Source organism: Oreochromis aureus, linkage group 13 (genome assembly GCF_013358895.1).
Source record: "Oreochromis aureus strain Israel breed Guangdong linkage group 13, ZZ_aureus, whole genome shotgun sequence".
Lineage (NCBI taxonomy): Eukaryota > Metazoa > Chordata > Actinopteri > Cichliformes > Cichlidae > Oreochromis > Oreochromis aureus.
The window spans coordinates 14,998,429-15,022,796 of NC_052954.1; the positions used below are offsets into that span (position 1 = coordinate 14,998,429).

Genomic DNA, 24,368 nt, shown 5'->3' on the forward strand with positions numbered 1-24,368 from the left:
TAAGTCAGAGACAGCATGGAGGTGGAGGGGTGGTGATGGGTTGCAAAGTGGTTTGAAGATGCAGCAACTCTATGCAGCCCAAAGCAACATAAATAATACTCCCTATGAGATTTGACAATTGGATGCCTAAAAGGGTATCATTTGAACTGAGATGCGCTGTTATCAGGTGATCTACCAGCACATCCGGCTGAGCTTGGCTTAATGGCCTGCCTGTTATCCTCAGTTTAGTTGACCTTTAGTGCATCCACGACTGTCTGCACTATACTGCACTGTATCTACTGTCCAATGTTTGGTGTTAAATACCAATATTAAAGCTTTATGTGACTGGTAAATTTAAATTGTGTTGCGAACTGTAAGTTCAGACAGCCATAATTGAAAGTACACAAGTTTTCTTTGGTCATCTATACGAATATAAATATACATCTATTATCTAAGTTAAATAAAAATGGAGTCAGACAGAACTCCTGCATGCATAAAGTGTCAGGGAATTATCGCCTGCAAGGTGCTGGTGCATTAGTATTGCATGCCATACTTCACTGTCTGTACATGTGCATTACCCCAACCTCTGGCCCATGCACAAATGCAAAAATACCTTTTATTGTGAACTAATTCATAGTTAAGAGTCGTTATCAGTCCACTATGAGCCCTTGCTTGACTAAAGCTTACAATTAGAATTATTAAACATCACTCATACTGTCACTTCTCGCCATCCTTTTGATTTCAGCCACCAGATATAAAGGCGCTTTCACCATTATTGTCTCTACATCTGCACCGTCAACAGTTTCCATTCAAAAGCAGCCCTCGAAAATCAACATAAATCTTTCCACATGGGTCCCTGAGACTTAATCTGATGAAGTGCGAGTCTATGGAGCAAATGTGTCTCTTTGTGGTCCTATGCTGTGAAAAAGCTTGACAGCTGCTGATCTCAGATATGAAAATGTCAAATAAGATTGACGTCAAACAGGGGAAACCATTGGAGAGTTGTCTAAGGAGCTTGGAAAGAAAAGCGTCTGGACTTCTTTAAGTTGCTTGAAGACGTTTCACCTCTCATCCGAGAAGCTTCTTCAGTTCTAGGGTCAAATGGTGGAGAGTCCCAGATTTAAGCTCTGTGGGAGAAATCCACTGAGAGGGACAATGAACCCCCTAATGATCCTCTAACCTTCCACCATTTGACCCTAGAACTGAAGAAGCTCCTCGGATGAGAGGTGAAATGTCTTCAAGCAACTTAAAGAAGTCCAGATGCTTTTCTTTCCAAGCTCCTTAGACTACGATGACCCAGATGACTGAGAACCTTCACAGACACATTGGAGAGTTCTTCAAAACAGCAACAACAAAAAAACTACCCTAAAAACCCTCAAACCTTAAAATCAAATACTGCATTAACTGAAAGATAAAGTAAGAAGTGATTTTGAGTTTTACATGGCATTATGCTGTAGGTAGAGTTAACTGTGGACATGACTGAAGTGAACAGATACAGTATTATTCACATGAATCCAGGCATAACTAAAATGAAAGCAATGCTTATCAAGTTTATTAGTAAATGTAAATTCTCTCTTAGCAGTAATGTTACTGTTTGACTTGTCACAGATTTAATGTTATATTCAAAAACTAGGTTAGGCGTGGTTGCATGAGCTCCGTCCCAGCTTTCACCCAGCTTATGGAGTAAATGACTACCACTGAACCACACAGACAAACTTGTGGATGGTGGCATCTTCTTTGTTGCTGTAGTAGATACATTTTGATTCAGCACTAAGACAGACCGCCAAGAAGCTGCTGGGGGGTTTTTTTTATGTCCAAATGGAAAGCAAATGTTGCTGTTGCAGAGGTTTCTCTTGATTCATAGGCTTTGGAGCAGTTGGAGAGTGTAGGGTGCAGCCTTTTTGGCTCAAATTCAGCTTCTCCAGATGTTTGTAGAACTCGAAGCAGTGACAGCTGCTTTCACACGTTAACATCTAAATGATTAACAAGGTTTAATTTCTCAGGAAGTGGAGTGCTCCCTGTAAATTCTTGCTAAGAATTGTGCAGCACTTAGAAATGCCAGATAAAACTAACGAGGTGCATAATTTTCAGTAAAAGCTAAAGACGAGCCTTGAAAGCGCTTTCTGTTGTAATCAGCGGTTTTGTTTTGGTTTTACACGTAATTGTTTAAAACAGATTTTACTGCTCGAGTCCTTACTATACTTTATTTTTGTTTTATTCTAAACTTATGTCAAGCACGTGTCTTTGCATGCTAGGAAAAAAGACTTTATCCATCAATATATTTGACTAGAAAGTCATGATTTAATATTTAAATAACAATAATTTGGTACTTCATTGTCTTGCTTAGAGTATACACATTAAACAATAAAATAACCTTCAGGGTGAAATAAAAGGCAGTGAAATTCTCTGTTTTAAAGATGTCTTAATGAAGGGCCAAGATGCTGACTTGTGAATCCTTATTTAAGGATCTGCAAATGTTCTCATCCGTTTGATGTTTAGCTTCCACGAGACTCTGTTTGATAATCCGAGAAAGGGTCCTGAAGCATCTGCGATTAAAATGTCAAAAAGACACTCATATGGCTTTCTATGCACTGCTTCCCAAGCATCAGAGGATTTTTAAAAGCAGTTAATTGCAAGGCAACGTCAAAAGGCCTGAACTAGCTTGGATCGTCATTCTGCATTTTTATTTTTTCTACAAGTTTGGGGGCAGTAAGGAAGAAAACCGTCTAGTTTTACAACTAGTTTGTTTTTATATCGTAGCAATATAAAGAGACAAGTCAGACCTTATGGTAGACTCACAGTGACATATCACTTCTAAGATATTCTAAGATGGAGTAATATATATATATATATATATATATATATATATATATATATATATATATATATATATATATATATATATATATATATATATATATATATATATATATATATATATATATATATATATATATATATATATATATATATATATATATCTATCTAGTTAAAATGTTATTTATGAAGGCTAGGGGATAAGGTGAAGTGAGTTGTCTGGCAAATTAATTCTCCCTAAATATTTATTTTTGACCACAACAGGGAAGTTAACTGATCTGAAGTCACTGGGTTGCACTTTATATTGTTCCCTTGGCACAGTGGTGGGATATTGGTAATTTCAAGGTTATTTGAAAGCAAAAAAAAATAAAAATATTGACATTTGAAAAAGTAATAAAAGTGTATGCATCTGATATGTTTACACTCAGTGCTGTGGACCTGGAGACCGGAAGAGTAAATTTAAAAAAGATATTGGATATTTTAGAACTCAGTGTGTGGTGTTTGTTTATATTTCTCTGTTGTTTTCAAAGCTAGCCAACTGCAGCAGATTCACCTATAGGCCTCCATAATATTAACGTGAAATGAGCCCTCAGTGTTTTCAAGCAGTTTAATACTCTGGTCACTACTTTAATATTACAGCTGAAGTTAGTTATAGTCACTTTTAACATTTCATTATTGGTAAGTCTCATATAAATAAAGCCTATTCTGAAAGATTTGAGCACATTTGTTTAAAAATACTTTGATCGTGTAGTTTATGTTAAAGTCCAGCTCAGTGCTCACATAAACCTCACGTGGACCATAGCTCTCCACTTGCGAACGTTTTCTCTCTGCTACTTGTCAAAGTGAGCACTCTCATTTGGTTTGAACCAACATGGCTGACAGATGGCACATCACCCCCTCAATGAGTCCTAAGAGTGGATCCTATTGGATAATAGAAAGAGCCAAATGTTTGAAAATAAAATGATTATCATACCATGGAGTCATTCAGTGGTGCTATGATTAAAATTACTAAATGTAGGATGGGGGAAAAAATTAGATATTTAACACTAGGTTTGTGAAAGTCAGACAGAAAGAATGTAGCTGAGTTGTCCCAGTTGTATCATTGCTGTTCAAAAATAGACCAGTTGCCCTCAAATACTGTGATAGAGGACAGACTGTGCACAATTCAGATGCTATTTCACAGTGAAAGTAACAAGCTCATATATGCTTTTGCCAGAGCTCTTTTCATCCACTATTGCTCTTAGGTTTTACCCAGTTAAGTGAAACTGGAATCAAATATATTTCTAGTAAATATATTTCCATCCAGTTACAGGTAAAAACCATAAAAATACACAAAAAATGAACAAACGTTCTAAAAAACATGATCCATCCAGAGTGTTATTATTCTTATTTTAGAAAAAACAATAACACTGTTGAAGTTCTAAAAAATAAGATTTCTCTTCCACTGATTTCAGGTAAGCTCGAGTAGTTTTCTATAATAATTCTGGTATTTTTGTTGAGCTTAAAAGACGCATGTAACGCCCAAGTGGATGATGCAAACGGTGGCTGTGCAGCAGAAATGCGACAGAAGGAGGAAAAGTCTTGTTTTTCCAATAACACATGCAGACAAATGCAGACAAAACCACAACATTATTGTAGTACACCAAATGTTTTCTTTCTTCATTATGTGAAATGCTGGCTTGCGCCCACTCGATGATATCCATTGCAGACATTGTTGCCTGTAAATCCCTCATGCAGTTTGAGTTGACTTGCCTGCTGTTTGCAGTATCCAGCCCTGCTTCTTTTTAAGTTTATCAACTTTTATTGAACCACCCAGGAGCAAATCTTTCTTTGGATCCTGCCTTGCCATTTGCCCCAACAGCCACCAGAGTTCTCTCTCTCTCTTTCTTTTTGATGTCCAGCACTGGAAATCTTCATCAGGTAATTGCTTGTGTAGCCGCCTAAGCTGTTCAATCGGCCACCCCAACCATCCATCAGCCGCCCCTGCCAACACCCAGTGAGATGTCCATCCCTCAAATGTTCAATAGCCTGTCTTCTCTGCGCCATGACTACTGGGCACTACCCCAATTGCTCCAGGTCTTAAGACTGGTGTCTGTCAATGTAAGACTCACTGATGTTTAACTTGCTGCCACTTCAGAAGTATTTGCATCCCAGTTGTCTACCTGTCCTGGATCAAAACGATTGCCCACCAATCACAATACTGTGGATCTCCAGGTCACCCCACTGAAGCTTCTTCACTCCAGCCATCGCTCTTTTAAACCAGCCATCAGCTTTCTGTCTGTCCTCATGGTCTTTGGTCTCCATGGCAACGCACCAGTTCTTGTTCTCACCTGCCTGGCCCTACCAGAAGATGTTTCTTGTTTCGAGCCATCATCTGTGAGTGCTACCTATAACAGCAAGCTAGTGCCTTCTTTGGTTTAAAGTCTTCTATCGGTGCAGCACTCAGAAGCTCTTAACCTGACATAAATATCTGCCCTGTGCCTATAATCCTTTGTGCATGGCTTCTACAGTTTTCAGCTCGTCCTGTCTGTCCTTGCCCTTTTTGTTTGTCATCTTCATAATAACCTGTAGATTCAGTTTCCTGGCAACTCTTCCAACCATCTTTTTTCTCCCTAGCCTTGCAGCCACCCTCTAAACTCTTTTGCTCAGCAGATTTCCAGCCCTCAGGCCATCCATCTGACCTCTTTTGCCCTGGCCCCCCACCTGCTATGTGATGCTTCTTTTCTTTCCAGCCGCGAGGCAGTCTACCTGGCCTTCTACACTACCTCAGGGACAATCATTCTTGATGTCTTTTTGAGGCTAATTAACACGTACTGACACCGTGAACAAGTCTTATTTTAAAGTAGGAAGAAAATTCAACTTTTGAGTGGAAGTGCTCCAACATGGGAAATCACGGGACATTGTGATGAGAACACTGCTGTCAAATGTTAACTGTGCTGTTTGCTGCAGAGAAAGTGACATCAAATCAACACAAATGGCACAACAACCTCAAACACAGACACAGTTTGGAGGACTATGCATCAAGCAGCAAACAGCTCATTCAGATAAGCATGAATTGTGTATAAATGTGTGGCTGTTGATAGAATCGTGAAACAAAAGTGCAAAATGTAATGTTCCTCAAGTCATTGGCTTTACATAAATGTAATATTTGTTGTATTCTTATGGGGTGTCACATTTCTGCACCATAATATTAAGCATTCTATATGAGCTGCTATGTTTCTTTTAGGTAAAGCGGTTGTGTTTTGTGTCCTCATAATTTGTGGGAGTTTCCCTCCTGATACGTTATATAATTCTGCAGTATTTGTGACTGATGCTACAGCACCTTAGGCAGTGACTTTTATCAGCACTTGCTGGTAAAATGAATATCTTTAAGATGTCTGCTGAAGCCTATGCATGCTGCCAATTGCCTTTTAGTTTTGTATGGACTCAAGCTATTGTAAAGGACTGGTATGGTATAAATGTCTCAACTGCTGTGAGGCGATATTTTGTAACTCATTAGTATTAGTAACTCAAATTTGTTTGATTCCTGTTAGGTTCGGATAGAAAACTTGATGGAGTCATGATGACATTCACTAAACAGGAACTCTGCAACTTCAGGACCTCACCATCATTGACTCAAAGTCAGTATGAACACAGGTTTAAATCAACACGTGTGAGTTTTACAACCAAGCATTAAAATCATATGACTTACAACTGGCCTACCATGTTGTCCGCTCTGAATGAGGTTTAATGCAGTTTCTTTCTAGTTCTATTAATGTTGTAATGGTTCACCCAGAAAAATGTATCACCCTGATTTTTGAACATGGAAATTATCCAAAAAAACACACTCTCAACATGAATTGATTTGAACACACGGAAAACAATGAATACCTACAACAACAAAAAAAAGTGAAAAGAAGTGAAAGTGCATGCCCACTTACATTATGGTGCTGTCCCACAGCGCACAGTAGGGGTTCATTGTTCCCTGGAAGGCAGGAAAAGGACAAAATGTTTGGTAAATTACGATGATAACTCATCATTGTTTTCATCACCACCATCATCATTATCATAAATCAAGTGCATGTTTGTCCTTTTATTTAGCTTTTTTGAAAATGTGTTTCATAGATCACACAAAAAAGGTTTGGACTCCACTACCATACACACACACACATGCATGCACAAATTTGCTGACACGTTCAGACTTACATGCACTTTATCTCAAAGATGAATAAAAAGGGCTGGATCATAAAAAGGGATTGTCCTTGTAATTATCTGAACGTAGTGCTCTCTCCCGACACCGGGTGCTTGCAAATTAATTATCGAGCCAATTAACCGCCATTGTGTGTCAGCTAATGGGAGATGATACGTGCTGTGGTCTTTGTAGAACATTCAGCCAGCAAACAAAAACTCTTTGTGTAGTGTTAACAAAGGAACATGAAGGTCAATAAACTATAGATCCAAACTATATACAGTATTTACTGTGCATCTGTGTATGAACATTTTAGTTACTGTGCTTACATTTGCCAAGTGAGCCAGTTCAATCTCCAGGTGGGACTCAGTGGCCTTGGGCTCGGGTCTCACAGTCACAGCTATGACCTTGGAGTTCACAACTGTGTGGTTCCTGAATCAAACAGAGATGTGAGAAAATTACAAAATTAATTATTCAAATGTGTCATTCTGAATTTAGTCAAGACTCGAACAAAATTTCACTGTAAACATGGCATGTGAAACAAACGCAAACAAAATGCTTAACATCGCATTCACAGGGAGAAGATCAAGTCAAAATACCAAAAGAATTATAATAATTTATAATAAATCTTTTTACAAACATAGATGATAATAATTGCTGTATGTGTAACAATGTTTGTAAACATATGTAGCATATATGTAACATATATTTACATATATGTGTTGTGATCTTTATACTAAGAGCTTCTTAGATGTCCTTGTCAATTAACATTTCAGTGTTGTTCATCAGTGTGGCTTATTTTTAAGTTTGGCTGTGTTAGCACGGTGCATGAATTTACACTGAGGGGCAACCCCCAGAGCAGAAAAATGAAGACAATGATGTGCAGAAACTGCATTTCCCCTAAGTGCCACTGGAGCATGGATCTAAAAGGGAGTCTGTCTAATTTTACAGCACTAATAAGAATATTTAGAAGCTGTTATTAAAAACAAAACAAACAAACAAATCAGTTTGCCCTCTCCTAACAATGCTGGGTAGGGTGATTGTTTTTCTTTTTCTAACTCATCCACCATAGTTGAATTTGGGATGTGGCCGCACTGATTGACAGCTGTCCCACACAGGCAGCTGGGGCTGACTGGATGACATAATTAAACTGGATCCCTGCACTGAATGTGTGAGCTGTTTGTGTAGGTTTAATAGATTCTCTGACTAATGTCATGACTTCCTGTCTGGTACAGACCATCCTACAAGTCTGTGCTTCAGTTTTGATGACTGAAATTCTAGTTTGCTATTAGTTTTCTGTTTTGCTTTTTGGATTTAAGAGTTAACGGCTAACCACTGACAATTAGCACTCCATCCTTTCATCCATGAAAGGTAACATCTAGCTCAAAAAAAGCAACAACAGAGAGGCAGCCAAAATGCCAATGCTGAAACTTCAAAATGTGGAAATACTGTCTATGCTTCAAGCATGCTAAATTAAGCTTTCGAGTGCACTCAAGACCTTGGCATGGTTGTGCATTGGTCCTATGAAGGGCCTCGCATAGCTATGCAGACCTTCACCTCCATGTTGTAGCTGCTTAAAGCCATCAAGGGTCAAAAATATGTAGAACAACTACTCTGTGTGCTACTCCCAATTGTGCTGCTGTTGCTCCTTCAGACAGCTGAGGAGAAGACAAAGTTGTACAAAGAGCTGAAGTGAACCTCAGTGCTGAAAACAATGAAAATTGTCCACTGCAGCCAGCGTCTGCTCTTTTCATGCTGTTATTTAATCTTTGATGATTTTTTTCCCATGCGTCTCCCTCTATGTGGTGAGCTCCGCTAAACCTCCGTTTCCTGTTCAGGCCCGCTTTTCAACTGATCAACATTCAAACTACGCATAGTGTAACCCCTGTTGGGCCACATGCTGTTGGTTGTTTGGAGGACTGCACACAAACACGTCTGAGTAGGTGGCATGGCCATAATCCTTCATCCTGCGTAGCCAAATACCTACGCAAACAGACACAAACGAGTTACAGTGAATCCCTCATTAGGAATAACATCATGCATCATCATAGACTAGATTCTAGCATTTTTATAATGTCTGAAAAATTACTGTTAATACTAAAGGATTAGGTATAACTTTAGAGTCAGTGAGGCTTAAGGGCCACGCTGGTATTAAAACCTGATTTCGTGTTTTAGGGAAGATATTGTGCATATATTTTTGAATTTAAAGCTCCTCTCTGCCTGCTAATCTAATGATCTACATTTCAGAGTGCGAGTTCTTCAAATTCAAGTTTCAGTGTCAGGCAGCATATTTTCTCTAATGCTGCTTGCACTGAATACTAACCTGAATATTATAGTCAGTAAAGGAGGACTATAAGAGCTGCCCATTAGACATCAGATATGCTATACAGGATGTTTTGGCAGTAATTATGTTTAAAAAAAAAAGAAAAGAAAAGAAACTAGAAAACAGAGTCTACAAAGCTCACCTGAAGATGCTTTGTGTTAGATGCTTTTACAGGCTAGCATCATATTCATGTTTCAATGGGATATCCAGCTTTGGTATAGTTGACAGAACATATTATATTTTGAAATGAAGATGAAAATCAGTATGTACTTTTCCCCAGGGAGAAAAATTGTCATCCACATGAAGAAAAGAAGAGCTGAAAATGTAGCAGGTGCATAATGACGAGTAGCAAATAATTCAAATTTGTCATCTGACTTTTGCATATGTCTGTTTCCTGTACTTATTTTAAAATGTAATAAACACATGACACATAGATGCCTCTCTAATTAAGAGTACACTAAAAGCCACATTGCCTGGTATTTCTCTTTTCAGAGTTGCCATTTGATCAGCTTATCCTCATGTTTGTCTGCAGAGGACACAATTCAGTGTCCCATTATAACCTCCTCTCTGCATCTACCCACAGGGCTGTTGCTCTCTCTGTGACAGCTGGCCCGAACGGTGCTGGAATGACCGGTTTGTCCTTGGGACGTTGCTGCCAGGGACTTGTTGATTGGTGTCTGACACCAGGTGTTTGTTTGGGACATCCCACTGCTTTTCCAGACACTAATGTCATCCTTAATTAACTACATATTGCATGCTACAGTGACACAGAGCTCTAAAAAAAAAAAAAAAAGAACAGCAGCAAAATGCAAATATTTGTTTGTAAGAAGGACAAAATAAGATTTTTATCCAATGTATTAAGTGGAACTTTCAGGGACACTAGAGCGACAAAGGCACAGCATGTTTTTCAGACTTGATCTGCTACTGTGAATAAAAATGGACACCTGTGCAGCTTCCAAAGGATTAAATCTGTCTCATATTTCCTCCTGCTAGCAGACCAGAAAATGCAGACAATGAGAAATGTTGCCCTTACTTTGGTGAAGGTAGCATGAGTCCAAGAGTCTTGTAGAGAACCGTTCCCAAAATGAAGACAGGCGATCCCTCCATATCTGAAGGAGGAAATAAAGCTTTGATTAAGGCTGCTGTCATGTCAGATAGAATTCCCTTTTTTATTACTACTGCAAATGATGATGCTTTGCAAATTTTTAAGTAAAAAAATACTGTCATCAGCCACAAAAAAAAACATTTTAAGCATATTTTGCAGGGCAAACAGATGTATGGATTAGCCTCTGAATTAAAAAAATGTATTTGTGTCTATGCAAGTTTTCTAAAGTTCATTTTATATATGCAAATTAGGTGTTAGCTCATTAAATATACAATCATTTACATAAATGCCCAATAAAACCTGAAGGTGTGTTTTTATTTCCAAACAAATCACATTAACTAACACCTGATTTTGTTTGTCCAGTAAGAGATGTGCCAAAGTCCACTGCAGAATTGGTTTGGGTCAAGCATGTGGCATCCTAATCAATTCCTTGTTTTGTTATCATTGATATATTTAGGATAAGACTGATTACACCAATTAACCAAATTGTCTGGCTCTAGATTGCAGTATAGAGTGGCAACTGGCATTGTTTGAGAGGATGCTACAAATGCTGAGCTGATGGAAAACTCTTGCGACTGAACAAGCACAGGCAAGCAAACTGGCTCTGTTCAGAGGCTTGTACCATTATTTCACTTTTTCTAAACAAGGAGTGGTGAAACATAAACATTAAAGGGAAAAAACATTCTTCAGAAGACAGATGTGTCTGTTTGAAAGTCTAGTAACTTTTCAGACAAAGCAACTCAGCTAAAACCATTCTACTTCTGCTGAGATGTGGAGATATATATTTTCCAATTTTCAGCAGTGGCCAGTGAATCCATCATTGTGTATTCATGAAGCATTAATCCTACGTTTCTACTACAGTTTCCCTGCACATTTAAGATGTGTTGCTGCAGGTTGTAATTCTGAAGCTTGACAGAATATATATATGTATAAACTGAATATATATCCTAAGACAGATGGAGTTTGCACGTGGAGACTGTTTATGTGCCTCTGATTCTTGAAGGAAGACGTATTTGACAAGCAGATGACTCGGTGATATAGTCCCATACCTGCTGACTGGGAAACAAAGAGGCCCTTTGGGATGACCACTTTATCTTCAGAGTTCCTGGCCCAGTCAACCATGCCTTTACGACCCTTCATGGGGAAGTTAATGTCAGTCATCACAGACACTGCTGGAAGCCTCTGGATGCTGGCGACTACAGAAAAACAAGAAAATACAGATTATTAGCATTGCTTGAACATTGCATATTAGATGAAATTATGAACATAACCATGCAGCCTGCACCACTGTCATTCAAAAGTAAACACAAGGGCAGTCCTGTGATTCGAGTTCAACATGCAGAGTCTGCATTCTCTCATAAATTAATAGGTAGATTTTACATGAAACTGAATCATTATGCAAATATGCAGGTCATCTGTCAGCCATACCAGGCCAACTGGGCTTTTGATGCATTCATTTGCTGCAAAGTACAAACCCAAAGCTACAACTGGCACCTGACAAGTACTAGACAGGTAATCTCCTTAATCACGCTTTCCTTTTATGGCACCTCCCTGCTGAGGTGCCATAAAAGGCCAGTCAGTGCACTAAGGCAGTGACAAGGAAAATACCCAGGCTCAACAGAAAAGGCCTTAGCATTACAAGGGGAGGATAAAGCTGTACTGTTCTCTACCTGGTATCACATCCAGTCCCAGTCAGGTAGTGCTTCAGCGAGGGGAATCTGAGGCTAATCCTACCATTGATGCAGAAGCTCTATTGTTCATTGTACTGTGCCAATAATACAATTTGAATCCTGGCGAGACTCCATGTGTGAGTGAAATCTGTGACAGTGAAGGTGCATCTAGGTGTTTGGGATGATCCTGCAGCGGGCATGAAATCACAGAGCACCACAAGACCTGCCGTTTTTGCAAAGAGGCCTGTTCGTAGCACCAGATGTCGGGAGCAGCAGTGGTCGTGCATGTTTATTCGTGTTTGTGGTTTTAGTCACAGGGCACACTGTGAAACACAACATGGTGCTGGGAAGACTGTCTCTCAGAGTTCTGGGTAATTCTGCAGGTAAATGGGGCTTTGCATTCGCCCGATGGGGCTACGCAGCGCAAATAAAGCAGTAATTACGGACAGCGACGCCTCTGAACAGCGATTCATTGCACTAAGAGTATTCTGTATGGTTCATTTTCATAAGAGGGATTTATTGCATCGCTCATTACGTCTGAATGCGTTCATGAGAGGTTCAGCGTTAAGTAAACCATTGAAGTCAGACAACATAAACATCCTGCAAAGAAATTAATGAGCATTTCCAGCTATTGTGTGTGCAGTGGAAATTAATCACTATTACTGTCAAAATATTCTCTCGACCATGACACGCAGCCTCACAGTAGACAACTAGAAAAAAAAGACAACAGAGCGTGATGCAGTCCACCTTCAAGACCTTGTTTAATTTTTTTTTTGCATGTCCCAAGCTTCACTTTGTCCTCCAACTGTTAGCTTGCAAGGAGGGAGAACAAGTTGCTGCAGTGGACAGCCTTTTCCAATCAAGGTTATTTGACTAAAAGTAGGAGGACACAGGACGATACAGTGGTGACAGCCAGTATTTATCTAGGTGTCAAGAGGCTGCCATAAATTAGTGACGAAATGATGCCGCAATATCTTACTCAGCCAGATGCTCTCCACTTGGCTTTCACTGATGGAGCCACAAAACTTTCCATTCCTTTAATCAAAAAGGGCCACGTGGCCACTAAGGCACTGTGTGTGTGAGCTGAAATCACTGCCATTGGCTGGCTGAGCCAGTGCACTGGCCACGGATGGGATAATTAGAAAGTCCCATGTATTAATCATGTGGTATCGAATCATATCTTGATTCCTTTTTGAAAACAGCTCTGCAGTGGCAAATGCAAAAACATTTTAAAGAAGCGGTAATTAATTTTGACATTAAAAAAAAAAGAAAAATTTAAAACAGAGAGTCCACTCTGGCATAATAATTTCTTCCAGCTAGGCTCCTGTATTTTACCACCACCAGCAGTCAGTCAAGTTGATTCTAGCCAGAGGCAACTCATTAATGTTATATCTCCAAATAATTGCTCAAAAGCCAAATGCCCCCCCTCTCTGCCGAGCCTTTGTGCTCACATTTTCCAAAAAAAAAAGCTGCTTTAGCACTCTATTTCTGCATAAGTCCTCAACATAATAATGATGCTTCCAACATTCACATACTCTTATTAAGAGGTTCACTCATGCTCCTTAAGATTTCTAATAGAAAATGATGTGATTATTCAAATGAGCTTTTTACCGACAAGTGTTCTTTGCACTTTATGTGAGCACACTTTTAGTGTAGCTGTTCCTCCCTCAGTCAAAACAATCAAGTTCCTCTCAACACAAGTTTTATTTTTAATTACTTCCCTTTTGATCTCACACCGAGTAACGCTGATATTATTTCAAAATAAAGGTCATCTTTTACAATGAGCATGCATGTAAATTAATAAAAAACAAACAAACAAAATATAATAACTCGGATGATAATAAGCAAGAAGATGTTGTTGACCGTGTTGGAATGATTACATTATTTCAGTTTCTTGCATTTGTTGTTGCATGAAATCAATATATCTTCACGCTATGGACATGTGGGAGAAAAACTTCAGAATGTTTTGAATCTGGTGCCCTGATTATGCCACTCAGTGCTTTCTTAGACTGAGAAACAGCGGTGAGTTGCATCATTGCTCCACGCTTATCAAAAATATTTCCTGTCATATCACATCTGACAGATGGACACGGTTTAGTCCACAGTCCAGCAGGTTTGAGTGGAGGCCAGGACAGTGATACAGCTGACTAATGTAATAAGAGTCAGATAATTTAAATTCAAGCCCAGCTATGAAATGCATTAAACTGCTCAAGGAACTTGTATGAATGTGGATAAAACACTTAACCGTCAATTTAGAGTCAGTTTCACAGAGCAGATTCCATTTTGTGTATAAAACAGGGGTCATGTGTTAATGCTTTTTTGAGCATAAGGAGAAGGCACTGGCAATGAGTTTGGATGATGGCCATTAAGACAAATTGAAATAAGTATAAAGTAGGAGAACAGCACAGAAATATTCTCACATCTGTGAAAGAAGTCATTAATGATCGGCAATGTGAAATGCATTCAAACCTTATTTCCAAGTCTAAATCCATTAGTTAATTTGACTCGCACAGTGTTTCATAATGGTACTTTGATGTGTGCATTCATTGAACCATGTTTGGTATGCTATTCTTGGAGACTACCGATTCATCATTATGGAAATCACATACCATAAAGAAACACAGAGAGCAAGTGTGCTCGAAGTGAGCTGAATGTTAGCTATTGTAAAGAATACAAGGATGAAACATCTCTTTCCCTCTTAAGAGGAATGGCCTAACGGCACAGCTGTGCACACTCGCATTCACTTGCATGAATAAATGAAGACCACCGGTCTACTCTTCCATTCCAGTAAGACACCATTTATGGCTGAGTAAAAAATGAAATGCCACAGAGACCTCAGATCATCCGAGAGGCTGCGCGACCGAAGCTAAAAGAACCCACAGCAACACTTTGGTTTTTTTGTTTTGTTTTTCGAGTCATAATCTCGACAAAAATCAGCGTTGCAGAAAAGCTCATTACAGCTGCAAAGAAAACTTGTAATTTCACTTCCAATTTTACAGCCTTTTATCAGACCCTCCTACAGTATTTTTTCCATGACTGCTAATCTCACAAGGAACTGACAAACAATCTTTTATTTATTTATTTTTAATTAATTTTTTTCATGCGGCTGTACAACTGCAAAACACGCTATAGGGTATGCTCTGCTAATCAAGTCTTACTCACAGAACTACAGTTCAGTGCAGCGTCAAACAGAACCATTTCATCTGCAGAATAACATAAATATTTGATGTGATTATTGACCGAAAAACTTTGAACCTATACATAGAGTCTGTAATTAGTGAGAGGCTTTATAATATCAAGAAAGCAGTGCTGCTCTTACTGAACTATGTTATAAAATTCCCAGTGTTTTAAAATGTACTTGAGCATCAATAAAATGTGTACCCGTGGTTGTTATTTTGAAGTATTGTCTGTATTTATTCTAGTGAAGGCACTACTCTTGCAGGGTTTCCCGTGCTGTAAGCTACTGATATTGGATTGAGTGGTAAATGTTTTCATTGGAATTTAGCACATTAAGACCGCAAGATCACTTTTAATCAACATTATTGATTTGCAGTAATTTTACTCCCCCAACCCAACTGCCCAGCATTTATCCTAAATTAATGATGGTGGGGAAATTGACACAAGGAGTCAGAGGAGCACAGGGATTATGTATCCATATCAAGCCAAAACAAATGGTAAAACGATCTCAGCGGCTGTGGGCCCTAAGGCAAAGTGGGTCGATTCTTACCTAAGTTTCCAGTCATCAAATAGGCATTGTGGAAATCCTTCATGCCCAGTCCAACAATGTGGATGAAATCTTCTATGACCTGCATGAGCTCCACTGCTCCGGGGTAGATCTGGACAAGATAATAAAGACAAGGGGACAGTTTTAATTTAAATAGTTCTCCAGTGATTAAAATGTGGTGCCCGAGAGAGAGAGAACATATATATACATATATATATATATATATATATATATATATATATATATATATATATATATATATATATACATACATCAATATTTAGATGACTGCATTTATTTTTGTATGATTTTATTTAACCTTTGTGCAGCTGAAACATAAAATGTTTTAGCTTGCTAAAAAAGAAAATGATTAACCAGTCATATAAATAGATATATAAATTAGTTGTAGCCCTATTTGAACCATTCATGTAACATCAGCATCAGAGCTGTAACCACCAGCTGTGCCAACACATTTGGTGGCTGGCCTGTTTCTGGAAAAGCACTGCCAAGTCAAGGGTGATTGCCTCAGTTCATGTGTCGCTCCATAGACATCAGCTCTCACATAAGAGTGAAGAGGCATGAATTCAGGACCACGGACAGCTCTATAGCACAAGCGGTAACATTGCTGGTCCACTCAGCTCTTTTCCCCAAAGTCAATAAATCAAAGGCACGTTAATCCAATAATTGACCTTCAAAAGATTGGATCACTGTCCTGGCTGCCCATCTACTGGCGATGTCTCACATCTAATCATAGACTTTGAATGGGATATATCGTGCTGTACTGCAATACCACTTTTCAGTTCTGCATAAGACTGATGTAATCGTGGGGCGTAAATAAGTGTGTAAGCGCACAGTGGTGATGTCAGGCAATTAGAGAGGCCTTTGAGTGGCATTTAGCAATTAACACCTTACTCTGAGTTGAGTTCAACAAACACCTGAGGCAGGTATTTCCCTCCTCTGTAGCACCTTGTGTGTGTCTGCACATGCCTCTTCATGTGCCGCGGCTAAACCGGGCAAACGGATCAGCGGTGCTGAAGTCGAGAGCCTCTGACACAGCAGAGTGAAAGCCATAGTGGGGGAGAAAAGCACATCATGTCGCCCCTTCCGGCATGTCTGACGCAGAGTGCAGTAATGCTCATTCTGCTGGTCTCCATGGCAACCGCGAGACGTGAAGGCAGCGCAGGGAAATGGCTGCAGCAGAGGTTCTGCAGACAGAGCTGTTCCTTTCCTTGCCATGGTAACAGAGGCAGGAGGTGAATATATAGTGATCAGTGCAAAAAGCCAACTTTACAGCCAGTTAAGCCCAATAGTGAGGTGTTTCATGTACGTGTTTTTGGTGTGTGGGTGCTGTGGAAGCTGAGCCGAGAACACTCATTAATGCAAGAAACCCAACAAGTGAGAAAAACTGTGTAAGGCGACGCCGCTTGGCCATGTCCACTTTTTATAACGATGTAACTAAACCAGCACATCTCAGACATGCACATTAATAACTGCGGGAATATTTAACAGTGTCACACATTTCTTCTGGGTGTTAAATCATGGAGACAATGTATTTATTATATTTATTTATCTATACTTCTGTCTGTCCTTATCTCTGACGCATTCTCACTGATGAAATTGCTAGTTTGTGAGCTCTTCTCACCAACATCATCCCTTTAGGGGGCCTGCCAAATTAAAGCTCCAGTAAGTAAACACCTAATTACTCCTTGTGTAGACAGCCAGGACTGGCACTCTGAGCAATATTTGAACTGCCTGTGTCCCCTTATAGCATCAGCTGAAGTCAGGTGTGGAGAAAGTAAGACAAAAAAAGTAATTTTAAGGCATCACCTCACTCATGTGTCAGTGCAGGTGACACCCAATTTACCTGTGAAGGTGACAACAGAGCAGATGCCCTTTGCAGACTCGCAGTCATCACAGATGGTATCTCTGTCAGAGTCTGGATGTGCGTGATTTCAGGGTTCAGGCTGTCTCAGACACCAGTGGCGGTTTTGAAAACAAGACCTGCCACCTCTCAAACTGAGAGATGTGTCTAAACCAGGACGATGCTAGAATCCAATCTTCGTGAATAAACAAGTCTTGTGAATGGGTACTTTTTGGCACTTAAAGTTTGACATACACAACATTGCCGCTGTGTTGCAGTATGTTGCTTCTCTATTTCTAAAGGATATTGAAACAATTTTTCACCATCCTCCTTTACTGATGATATATATCAAGAGGGGAGACACAGAATTGGAATCTCAGCTGCTGAAATGTTCATTTTTTTATGGTAAAACTGACCCGAGTGAGGTCCTAATCACACTGGTTGCTTTCATCAGCATCAGCTGGGTGAAACAATGCAGGAGGAATGAGTCCTGCAGTGTTGACGGTTGGACAGTGTCTATGGCAGTGCTGCTGCCACCAAGTGGAGCTCGGAGGAACTAGTTTTTTTTCTAAATGAGGCCAGATGTCACACCTGCTAAATTACCTCACTACCATATGTGTAAGTGTAACATAATCCTAAATCCACCTGACTTACTTTAATCTGTCCTATTCAGATGGAGTAACTGCAAACAAGCTTTGAGTCGAATTTTGAGGCAAACAGCATTCATGCAGCAACCTGAATTATTTACTACGTGTACTGCCACATGCTTACCTTTTGCGCGTCTTCCCATTTCTCCTTATTTTCCTCCTCCAGGAGGTTGCTGATGATTTGAAAGAAGTTCTGTGGAGATGATGAAAGGGAAAATGCATAACACTCCCACACACCAGCATAACAGGCAGTGCAGCTAGACGCTTTTCTCAAATCATGACATAAACACCATGCACTCCAAAAACCTACTGTTATGGATTATATACTAACATTTACGATAGCAGAAAATCAGAGATTTCTGTAGGGGCATAATGATTTTCTCCCGCAGGGCTCAATAGCACCAGGAAATCTGCCACTGAAACCGTGATGCTAAACGATAGGAGAAATGATGGAATTTGTGCTTGAGCTCTAACAGAAACACACCTTGGACCTCCTGCAGCTTGCAGCAAACACTTAATGCTACAGGAGAAAAGCACAAGCTGCAATCAGGAAAAAAAAAAGATGAAAGGGAATGTTTGAGCAGCTGTGTGGATTGTCTTCTTCAGCAGTGGAGAGCGGGACTGCTTGGGGTGCATGCCTGCAGTCGTAATAGGACCCCTGTCTGATCTTTAGCCTTGTTATTTCGTTTGGTCTACAATATGCCTGAGGGAGTGGCTCTCTCTCTTGACACAGGCTATCTTGTTTTCTACTTGAATGCTTATGCTCCCTCTGGTGGTAATGTGCCCACTTTAACACTGCATTAGCGCAGAGACACACGGAGGGGTTGGGCTGGCTGACTGCTCTCCTGTCTGCCCACACAGGCTCCTAATAACCAGAGATAGGACGTTTTCCTCATTTCATAGGTTTTCTATGGTAGGAAATCGGCTGAATGGGACCTTGGTATCCCATCCATGGACTAAACATTTGGGGTTTTGTCTTTGCAGAATATTAAAAGGACCAAGAGGAAACTGTTGATAAAAGTGGAATAACCAACAGAAAACTAAAGAAAAGAGCATCCCTGACAGTTTGTAGTCCAAATATCACCACGCTTTGGAGGTCCATGATTAATTGAGTTGAATGTTTTGTTTTTTTAATTGAATTACCTACTGTAGGTCCTAACTGAATCTAATCTAAAGCTGTATACCAACTAAATCCTGTTATATTCACAAAATTATATGTGTGTGTGTGTGTCTGAGATCAGAGTGTTGTAATCACCTAAGTAGGACAGCTTGTTTGTTTTTGTCTTTCTTTATGTGCTTTGAGTTACCTGAAACCTAGAAAACAGCACAATGCCGAACACTATGGCTATATTTCAGATTTAATATCTGACCGAGCTTATCGGTAAGCAGAGAACTGTGTGTCTGGGACTTAAATAACTGAACTTTCCTGCTAATAAAGGAGAAATTATTCCTATTTTTATACAGCAAAGAGCTGATAGACAAGTCTCGCATTTTTCTAATTTCCTGGAGCTTTTACTCATGACTTTTTGCAGAAGTAACAAACACAGACAAAACCTGAAACCTCACGAAGAAACTGCAGTAGCATGCTGTTACTGTATCCTCTTTGCATCACATAATAACAATTATTTTATTCTCAATTAGCAAAAAAAAATTGCACACATATATAGCACAACCATTCACACATGCACACGCAGCAAAACAACCACATATAAAAAAAAAACTAACATGTATGCATGCTGGACAGAACAAAGAGGCCTGTGAAGGGTGGCTTTGAAATTGGCACAGCTCTGGGAGCATAAATTGTCTTATTGGTGATGGAGGTGGGGCTTTTGCTATAATCTCCATCATCCTATTGACATAAAGAGGATCAAGACTGCAGTCAAGCCCAACATGATGAGATGAAACAGCTTAGGATGTGGAGTAGATCTCCTGATACAATAGAGCCCTGGGTGTTTGTGCTATTTCACACACAATAGAAATCATTTTTCTCACATTACACATTATAGCTCTGGTACCCAAAATTATAAAACATTTATGTTACCTAGGTAACGGCATGGTATTTCCTTGCATACTTCATAAGGATTCATGTCCACATGTTCAAATAAACCCAGCGTCCACTTACTTGCACGTCATCGGACGACGGCTCATAGCTGGCTCTCTTGAAGGTCTCTGTCACATTGCGAAGGATCTCTACTGAAGACAGGAGGTCACCAGCGTAGAAGTTCCTCCTCTGGGTGAGATCCAGCAGGTTTTTTGTGACCTGGGACATCCCATCCCCCGCCAGCATCCTCTGGCCCTTGGCAAGGTGCCCCTGAACCTCCAAAAACAGGAGAGGACAGAACTTGGGGCATCGGTGTCCTCTGTCGAGTTCGCAAGATACACGCTAAGCTACACATTTAGATTAAATGGGGTGCAAAAAATCAGGAAGAAAGACTCTACTCTCTAAGGCCCTTTATGTGACACTTATATCTACGCCAGGCCCGAAATGTATTCTGCCTCGCGGATGTTTTGAAATGAGCCAATACGAATAAAAGAGTTAACTGGAGCAGAAGACACACATTTAGGCAGAAATTGCAGAGTGAAATGACATCTCACATCATTGCACAGGGTTTACGTCCATAAATACACGTTCACAGGTGCAGCGCTATATGTGCTATCTCAGCTCTTCTGAATTATTTTATTTTTAACAGTGATGGAGGGTTACCAAAATTACCTATTCTAGTGGAAGCGCTTCTGTGTTTTCAGGCTGAAGGCAAACCTACTAAAGCAAAAAAAAAAAGTACTCGAAATGGTGCAATAAAATGCACTCGGGCTTCAATGAAAACTGTTTTTTGTGTGATTAAAAAGTCTCATCAGACAAGAAATGAAAAAGAAAAAAAAAAGAGAATTCACAAAAGGTTCTCTTGAGGGAAAGATATGATTCCATTAAACTGAAAATACTGTTTCACTGAGTTTCCCTAACTGTTATTTATTTATTTACTTATTTACTTTTTTCTTCATGCTGCAAGTCTTATTTTAAATGAACAAAATATTGCAAGTTGTTGCGGTGGATCCTATTTACAAAAACATAGCAAAGCGCAAGTGACGAGTAACCGAGGAGCAACATATATTGTAACCGCGATATCATCAATATTGTAATTTATTAAGAAACACAGATGAGAACATGCCAGGAACTCTAAATTCAGCAGCTGAAGGACATCAGAGAGGGAAAAAAAGGGGAAAAATGTGTGCTTAAATTTGCTCCTCTATTGAAAGTGGTTAATCTTTTTGGCTACATTGTGATGAGAATTGGGAGGGGGACGCTGGGGAGGTAATTTATGGTGCATTGAAAACAGAGGCAGTGAAAGGGAGCTGACTTTGCACCTACTGATTGCTGCAAGTATCTGAATTCATTTGTTATGCATCGAGCATAGCTGGGCTGCTCCCAGAAGGCCATACCGCGGTGATCCAAAGAGCAGCGTCGACTAGTGGTGCCTGTAGAGGAGGAAGGAGACAGCGACAGATTTGGAGAGGAGAATTGGCGAGGGGGGGGATGACAAGATGAGCAGGCGCAGAAGAGGTGGGGGGTAGGTGGAGTTAAGACCAATGGTGGGGCAAAGAAAGGCAGATTGAAGGGGTAGAGTGGGATTAGTTGGATACGAGAGGAGGGGAGAGAGACAAAAAGGAAAGAGAATAATATTAACACTTTTAATGAGAGTCTTATCTTTTCCTCTTTGTCCGTCATTCACCATCAAAATTTGATGTAACCCACTCGTTAGAGAAGGCGATAAAGAAAGGTTTATGGAAGGCAAGTATTGCAGTATTTGAACAGAAATGATTTAATATTATGCCAAACGACACAGTCCCATGCCTTTTAATATATGCGCTGCGTGCCCGGCTAATACAACTTGCAGTCGCTTATTCAAACATGCAGCAGCTCAGCTGTGATAGCTGTCAGGCATTTAAACAGTAATCCTGAAATAGTAGAACTACCCAATATCCACCCACACGGCCACGCACATCCTACATAGGGGTCCAACATCACACCTTCCCAGCTGTCGACCTGGTGGAGTGCACTTCACACATCACCCCACCGCTCCAAAACAGGTGCTTGACATCCTGAGGAAAATTCCCACAGTACAAAACATTTCCCCTGGCGTCCGGGCTTCACATAAAACCTTCACTATCTCTTGTTCTCCTCCGCGCTCTCTCTCTGACTTTCGCACACTAACACACACAGACAAAGAGAAATCACAAACACACACCCCCACACGCCCACCTTCTCCACCGCTACTACTTGGTGATATCCACTGAAGCCGAGAGTGCACGCTCGCTGTGTGCCGGGAGCAACCATGCATCACCATGAGACAACCCAGGGGGCAGCAGGAGAGGCCCAGTGCTTTACACTGGGATGAGCCTCTGCGTCCCTCAAAGCTGGTTTCACCTGGGTGGTTTAGAGTTTTGCTTCACAATCCACACATCTACTGTTAAGGATGCCAGCAATCAAAAGAATGCTCGCTCTGAATTTTTATCAAAAAGACAGTAAAAAGTCTGTTTTATGATGACTTGAGACCTAGAAATTAGGCATTCACTTCAGTGTTTTGGCTCTGACATTCCAAAAGGTCACTGTAAGCTGAGAAAGGTTGGGTTCTTTGAGTGGGAATTGCCAAAAAGGCACAGAGCAGTAAGAAGAGGTCAAATTCAAGAACTGCTTGAAATTGATAAGCATTAAAGTTGCTCAGTGATGTGAATTTTGTCTACGTATAGACACGAAGCAGGAGTTAAACAGCAAGAGAGGTAATATTTTGGTCACCGGTAGCCTGTGTTTATATTATTAATACAATGTATGATGTTGCAGTTTTAATGTGATTTCAGCAGTCCTCAAAGACACAAATTACCCAAGGCCAAAATCATTTTAATGTAAAATCCCTGCACTGGAGCTCATCTTTTATTTAAATAACCTAATTTTATGTTTAAAAAATGAGGGGGTCTTGATTGTGGTTTATAAGTGTGCAAAAATAATACCTAACAGCAGACGTGCACTTTATATAAAAATGTCCATAAGTACATCTTACTTGCTCAAGAAAGATGCACTCCACAGTATGCAAACAGCAAAACAATAGTAAGAGAAGCTTAATGAATGGTCAGTGTTGAGAGATAGACACTAATTTATTTGTAAGTCTTTCTTTTGCCAGTTTTGTGAACTGAATTTCTCCCAAACTGATCTATTTTTAAATGAGGTTTATATTGTGCAGATATATAATTAGATATCAATCTGCCTTGGCTTTGAGACGGGTTGCTAGTGGGATCAAATAGGGTTAGAGACACAAACTCGAGGCCTTCGCTGTAATTCTGCCCCAATCTGTCATCTGTCCTTGCATCATCAGTGATGTATGTGGAGTAAGTTGAGTATGAAATATAGGTCAGTGGAGATGTGCTTGATCAAAACCAAGGCTGCACTCCACTGAGGCGCTGACCTGTCGCTGTCTGGTTTGACAGCGCTCTCAACTTGGGTGCCATTAAAAGAGAATTTTTATTCAAGCGATCCTCACCGAGACGGAATACTAAAACAGTGTTTACCAGCTGAGGAGCTTGAAACGAGACAATATTAAAAAGAGGCTTTGAACAAAATTTCTGTGGTTACCATCCGGTGGTGAAAAAGAAAAAAAAAAATCCTTTACATTCTTTAAAAAAAAATCTTTCTGCAATATATGACAAGTAAAAGTCCTTGGATTGAAATGGCTGCCATTAATATTATGAAAAGGCAGAACTAAAAAATAAAAAAATGAATACCTTCCCCACTGAAGGATGGTGTCTAATTTATTTGCTGGAGACGGCTGGATAATTTTCTCTGCATTAACCTGTGAAGAGTTTGTTTAATAGCCTGTGGTGTTGCTGCTTTAATTGCTCCCACTTTCAGTTGGATGACTTGAACTTTAATTGATAATTGAGATTTGGGGCTCTCATTACACGGGCACATAAATAACAGTACATGAACTTTTGGATGCAAAACATCTCCTGCCAAAGTAACTAGTACCTTCAGGTGTTAGCGGGAATAGAAACGGCATATAAATCAAACTCAAAGGATTTATTGC

At 39.9% G+C, this 24,368-nt stretch overlaps 1 protein-coding gene across 5 annotated transcripts in view; it reads right to left on the reverse strand.

Annotated features, from left to right (window-relative positions):
* adgrb3 (adhesion G protein-coupled receptor B3) overlaps positions 1 to 24,368 on the reverse strand; it is a 116,303-nt gene that overhangs the window by 27,451 nt on the left and 64,484 nt on the right. For 4 of the 5 annotated variants that reach the window (XM_031742944.2, XM_031742943.2, XM_039621387.1 and 1 more), the window contains 8 exons: positions 21,662 to 21,768; positions 20,417 to 20,611; positions 18,419 to 18,487; positions 15,790 to 15,898; positions 11,442 to 11,588; positions 10,321 to 10,396; positions 7,294 to 7,396; positions 6,717 to 6,760 (listed from right to left, as the gene is read on the reverse strand). In XM_031742944.2, coding sequence (XP_031598804.1) covers positions 6,717 to 6,760; positions 7,294 to 7,396; positions 10,321 to 10,396; positions 11,442 to 11,588; positions 15,790 to 15,898; positions 18,419 to 18,487; positions 20,417 to 20,611; positions 21,662 to 21,768 — 850 coding nt within the window. The remainder of the gene's footprint in view (positions 1 to 6,716; positions 6,761 to 7,293; positions 7,397 to 10,320; positions 10,397 to 11,441; positions 11,589 to 15,789; positions 15,899 to 18,418; positions 18,488 to 20,416; positions 20,612 to 21,661; positions 21,769 to 24,368) is intronic. The other variant, XM_039621386.1, reaches the window with a different exon arrangement.